Source organism: Symphodus melops, assembly GCF_947650265.1.
Source record: "Symphodus melops genome assembly, chromosome: 10".
NCBI lineage: Eukaryota > Metazoa > Chordata > Actinopteri > Labriformes > Labridae > Symphodus > Symphodus melops.
In genome coordinates this window covers 26,159,247-26,165,505 of record NC_136700.1, presented here as the reverse complement: position 1 = coordinate 26,165,505, position 6,259 = coordinate 26,159,247, and the positions used below count along the sequence as shown (strand labels likewise).

The following is a 6,259-nucleotide window of genomic DNA, read 5'->3' as shown; positions in this document are numbered from 1 at the left end:
TTAGAGTGGCACCTGAGGTGGCCAATCAAATTTCCAGGAGGGGCCCATGCCACCCCTGACCCCCCCTCTAGACACGCCCCTGCATTGCTTATCCTCACTACAGTAGATCAAACCAGGATCAACATTTCGAGGTGGAAGCACGGAAACATTGCACCAAAAATATCCCACATACTGAGACGATGTCGGACAGGTCCTGGATACAACGCTCATTAGCTACATGAGATTAGCCTTTTCTGCTTTTTGGATCTGGACAGCTTAAGAGAGACAGCAAATGTTGGGAGGAGAGAGCGAGGGCCGAGCTCAGATTCCAACACACTGAGGACTCATTTTCACATCTGGTATTTTGCAGCCAGCCTCTAGTGGACACTCAGGGAACTGCAGTGTTTTGGATTCATTTTTCAACACTTGGGGGTTGTCGCTTGACTAGAACAAGATAGCATGCCAGGTATAGCACACGCAGTCCCTTCATCATCTTACTCATATTCCACTGACAAAGATTAATGGACCAATTTCAAACTATTATGTTTCTACTATTTGCATGAAAAACATCTTGAAACAGCCCAACAGACTTCAAGCTACTCACTATAATCGTGTTGTAGTACTACCGACCGCTCGATTTTAACTGCAGAGACTAAAACCGCTTTTTGCAGTGTGAAGTTGGCAGTCTTTTACATGAGGCTCAGGGATTAGCTCACTTTCAGATCAGCCCCCGTGGTCATTAGAGGAACTTCTGTTTTTGGTTTTTGGCACTGAACTCATTTCTCGGCTGCTCACGTCACATCGTGCCAAATGATTTTAAAGAACTGTTGACGTATCGGCTGCAATCAGGCAACGAGTTTGAGATGGACGCGCTCTAATCACTCACTCAGTTTTTTGCACTTTACATGTCTTATATTGAATTGTAAACTGGACAGTTGTCATAATTGTTAATTTAGAGAGTTATGATCCATCAGGCAGCATCATTGATCACGCACCCGTCACGTTAAAGATCTGCAGTAATCACGCTGCTCAGTAAGCCATGGATCATTTATGTTAACAACACGGTCTGCAGCCTGCACTGAGCCATTACATCATACAGCCGGTGGACGGGGGGGGGGGGTCCATGAGTCTCTGATAGTAATGGAGGTTAGCGAACATGGAAATCAAAGGCAGATTGATGAGAGGGCCCAGAGCAGCTGGTTAGGTAATGATGTCTTCAGTCTTTCAGCCATCCATTTGCTCCCTGTTCTCCGTCTCTCCCTCGCTTCCTGCCCTTTCCATCCGCCCCAACATTCAGCTGCACGGTTATTAACGGCTAAATTTAGATAAGCAGAAAACTGTCGGAGTGCATTGCCGCCGACGTCAGCCCTTTGTTTACCAGTTTTCTATTGTGTCTCTTTGGCGTAAGGCCGTAGCTACAGTATGACAGGAGTGTACGTTCTGAAACGGGCTACAGGTGCTCTGGCTCACTTGCATAGACGTGCACTCAGTCTGACCACCAAAGGTCTGAAGTGGAGAAATGAGGACAAAAAAACAAACAAACAGAAAAATAAGCATCAGTTCAATACATCTCAAATCGGACAAACAGTGATGAACAAAGAATTGTTTCCATGGCACATTCCAGTTCAACCCCGACCACCGGATGAGCCGGAAACCAGAAATGTGGTAAAGATTGAAAAGAACGACTATCAGGGCCAAGTATAGAAAATAAAAACACGCCAAATGAATCATATTTTCCGATTTTGAGAATCATTGGTCATTTTAAAAGTGTAAAACTTCAAATAAAAGCCCATCACAAGCTCAGGCCAAGTCCCTTTGAGAAGCCTGCTGCACGTCGTGCTAATGAAGGCAGCTCTCACTTACAGGCTCCGGATGCAGTAAGTGTCGATTAGTTTGCAGTTAAAAATGAAGGCATTAAAACATCAAAATGAACTTCAACATCTGTCCAACAAAGACAAAGAATGGCTGTCAGTGTTCCAGCTGTGCAGCAGGTTGGCGTTATGAAGGCCCAGGCCTTTAATTGAAGTTTTACGGTACTTTTTAATTCTATTATCAGAAGGAAAAAATAATCTCAGATCTATCTTTTTTGGTGCCTCTCTATTTATTTCTTCTTGTGCCTAACTCTTGTCCTCAAAGGTCACATGATCTCCTCCTCTTCAGTTTAAATAAGAGTCAGAGCTCCTCTTCATCATGTGTGTGAAGTGTGTTGTTGTAAATCCACTCTGATCCTGTATTTGATCATGTCTATAAACCCCTCTATTTCAGCCCTGCTCAGAACAGGCTGTTTCTGTGTCTGTAGCTTTAAATATGTAAATGAGCTGTGTCTGGCCACGCCCCCTCTCTGGAAGGGCTCGGGTGTACTCGCTGCTTTCTGGCTCCATGTCCTATTGTTTACGGTGAGAAGGCAGACTCAGAGGGCAGAACAAACACCTAGCTGTGGGAGTGTCACCCACCTGGGGGAGGGGCTACTGCCCTTTGTGATGTCATGAAGGGAACATCTCCAAACAACCTGTTTGAGCACACATTTTCTGAAAAGTGGAGCAGGCAGAAGACAGAGAGGATGGACTTTTCTCATCACTGGGGGGTTTGTAGACAGACATGTTAGAGGAACATGGGGAAGAGGATTCTGGGTAATATGTGACCGTTAAACTGATGTTTTTTTTTCTCAACTTTTTGATGCAAAAAAATAAAATCCCATCATTGTTGTTGTTAAGCCTGGCCCTGGTACGCCGCATGTTTGCTCTTCCTTCTTCACACGCACACACATGCACATGCGCACACACACACACACACACACACACACACACACACACTTATAGTATTCTTATTTGTCATAGTTTCTGAATCCCTCTATTCTTTCCAAAGAGAAAACGTTTGCAGATTTAAAATGTGATCAAACTCTAAAGATACACAAGTCGAAATAAAAAAAAAAAAAGCTTAAAAAAAATCCCTTTTTTTAAAGATTTGAACCCACTCCCTTTGTCGGAATCCACCAACACGTCTTTTTTCTCCCTAATCCACATTCGCTCTGCTGTGGATTCCCAGGGTAAAATGGAGAGCAGGGCACAGGTTGAGATGTGCCCCGCTCCCTGGTGGAGTGTCTGGCTTGGTCAGTGCAAGACAGAATTTATGGGGATAGTTCTGGTGATGACAGTGGGGGAGGGAGAGAGAAAAGCAGGGAAATGAGGAGTTACGAAGAGGCTGGCGTCGCAGTAGAACTCTTTCCAGAATTAAATATTGATCCTTAGCCCTGAGGATTTCTGCACGTTTGTGGCTTTGGGGGATTAAAGATCTCAGCGCCTCTTCCTCCTCTTCCTCCCCCTCACTGGGACTTCTCATCAGACTCGGAGGGGGTGTGTTCGCGGGGCAGTGACATGCTCTTGTGGCGGTCCCACAGCTTGTGGAGCTCTGTGGCTTCATTCTCGCTGCTGCTGGTGCCGCTGTCTCTGAAGCTGGCCAGCGGCGGACGCACCTTCACCCCTTTCACGGTCACAGAGCCCTCGATGGCCTTGCGAAGCTGGAAGGGTAAGAGAACAAACTGTTAGACGTGAAGGCACAAACTCAGGTTGCATCCTTAAAGTCCTTGGTTGCTTTCACATATCGGTTCGCTGGACTCGTTGCGATTCAGCCGTGAAGTTATGACATCGGTGCGTTTGCTTTTTGGTCCGGTTCGCTTTCAAACTGTCCTTTGTCAAACTCAACAAAGCCTGTTAAATGTTGTGTACTGCCATCCAGTCTAATGCTGCACTATGATCTGAAAGTAAACAACAGGACAGCGGCATGGCGTCTTGTCGTCGGTGATCTATAAAATCTAAGTAGTTCTGGTGCTTTTGCAGTGATAGTCAAAGATAGGGCTGCAGGTGTTTGGTAGTTCAGGTTTTGGACATAAGGTGGTCCTCTCCAGAGTCTCCTTTGAGCTGCACCGTTCAGACTGTTTTGTCACAGTGCCTCATTACACTGCTGCGCACAGCTTTGTCATGGACGGCTTCAGTGGAAATCAAAGTGCTCCATAGAAGCTTCAGTGGCCTCGCTCTACAGTGACCATGTCAATCTGACACACAAGCTGTCTCCTTTTTATCGAATGTAAGACAGAGAACGCTCGTGGTCAGAGGGCAGAACGCACCGAGACTGAGGTCGATGTGCTCTCTCGCCTGAACTCGTTCACAGAGGAGAAGCGGAAACGATTCCACATTTATTCATCTCCATGGCTCTCCTTGCCTCCCACACGCCGTTCCCTCCCAGCCTGACGACAGTAACTACATCCTGGAAATCAAAGAGGCGGAGCCTGTCGGGGAGCATTATTTTAGGATGCGGTCTTGGGAAACTGCCTGAATGCCAAAAAACAACTTCTTTAAATGTTATGAGAGACAAACATGAAGTACGATTTCCTTGATGTGATTCTTGTCCAGACAACTGACCATGTTTGTATTCTGTTTTCATTTCCGATCTGGAGAATCATCGGATGAACTGTGATGCTACTTAAAGGAACAACATGTTGAGTTTTTACTCTTCAATATCTAAAAATAGACTAAACCTATTTTATTAATTTTTTGTTGAGTTCGTACACTAGCCCAAATATTTCCATCAGTTAGGAGAAGGGCGCCATGACGAACACATGTTGATCGTTGCCGTAGAAACACTGGATGTTTTGTGCTGCTGTGATAAAAACGTCCTCTTTCTCCCGGTCGGTTTCACCCGGTCGTCATGACTACGGCCATCTTGGAGGTGCTTTTTTATCATGGGGGGGGAGTAGCAGAGAGAATCACTCCCATGATTACCCGCCAGCCTCAATGTGATCTTTAGATGTGCGCGTTAAAAGGAAGCAGTGTTCGCTGTTTTAGTACACGGAGACGCTAAAAAGACGTTTACATTGAACTTTTTAATTCTGAATAATCACGGCCTCTAAGAGATGTTTACCAAGACTTGTGAACATATCCCAACAATACTTCACTTTCTAAATCTATTGGAGGTTTGTGCACATTGTTCTTAAAGTCTCTGTCATACTTTCCCTCCCTGCTCCCAGGATGACACATTATTTAGTTTTCTGTTTTGCCAGGCAGAGATCGTCTTTTTGGATTCTACGGGTCCTGTGTCGCCGCCTTTGCTTGCTGTAAGGGTGAACGTAACACACTGTAATCACACACTTTCTCTCACACGGAGCGGCGAGGTCGTGATGTAACAGCGTGTCTGTGTGACGGACAGGCAGAGCGGGAGCGAGGACGGCCTTTATCTGCCTTGGCTGGCTTTTTTGTCTGCTGGTGGAACGGAGAACAAAAAAGCCTAAATGTCAGGGACAGGCAAGCAGCGCTGCGCTTAGCAACAATCCTCTCACCACTTCCAGGCCAATTCACAACATGCAAAAGGTTTGAAGTTGTTTGTGAGGCAGTGGAGATGGAAGGAAAGGGAGGCGTGCAGAGGACAGACACAGAGACAATAGAGAAAGACGGCCATATTAAGCAGCCTTTTGTCTGTCACAGTTCCTAACAGGCGGAGGGAGGAGGAATTATAAATGTTGACTGAAAGCTCTTTGTGTGTCCGTGTACAGCACGGTGACAGCGCTCCTGACAACTTCGACAGTGACTTTTACAGTTATGAAAGCAGCGAATATGCTGTGATGAGAGCATAGACCAAAGATGGATTGTTGGTTTCACTTTAGGATGCAGCGATGAATCTACAGAGACAAAACACGCACATTAATGATGTCACAATGTCAAAGAACAAACTGATAAAAACTCCTACCTCTTTGAGGGAAACCACCCCGATGAGGCGTCCGATGCTGGTGACGTAGGCGTGGTCGAGGCCCAGCAGAGAGAAGATGGTGTGGGTCTGCAGGGACACAGAAACAATCAGTGGAGCAATAAAAACTGTGGACATAAGAGCATGCTGAGTTTGCTTCCTGCTTTAAGTAGAAAGTGAGGAGCAGTTAGAGGAGACGCACCGCTGACTTCAATTACCCAACATGGACATTTGTGCACAATGGATTCATTCAAATAGTCCAGAGTTACTTTAAATGGGATACGATCACTGTGGGAAATGTGATCAGGGACACTCAAAGTGTTCGAGTTGCACAAGTTAAACCAGAAAAGAAAACAAAGTCATGAACACCAGCTCTGACTGCAGCTGATCAAAGAAGAAGTCTGTTTCTAACCTCGCTAACAAAGTCTGAAACATAAGTCGAAGTTACATAAGTTGTATCTGGAGGGTTCAATCTCTTTTAATGGTAAACAAAGTAAACTGACCGAGAGAGCTCAGTTCTAGTACCTGCAGAGAAGTGCCTACA

General features: G+C 45.6%; 1 protein-coding gene across 1 annotated transcript in view; it reads right to left on the bottom strand.

Moving 5' to 3' along the window:
- Window positions 1-572: 572 nt before the first annotated feature.
- clcn2b (chloride channel, voltage-sensitive 2b) overlaps window positions 573-6,259 on the bottom strand; it is a 90,526-nt gene continuing 84,839 nt past the window's right edge. The window contains exons 19-20 of the mRNA XM_079353142.1: window positions 5,719-5,805; window positions 573-3,496 (exon numbers count right to left, since the gene is read on the bottom strand). Coding sequence (XP_079209268.1) covers window positions 3,302-3,496; window positions 5,719-5,805 — 282 coding nt within the window. The 3' untranslated portion in view covers window positions 573-3,301. The remainder of the gene's footprint in view (window positions 3,497-5,718; window positions 5,806-6,259) is intronic.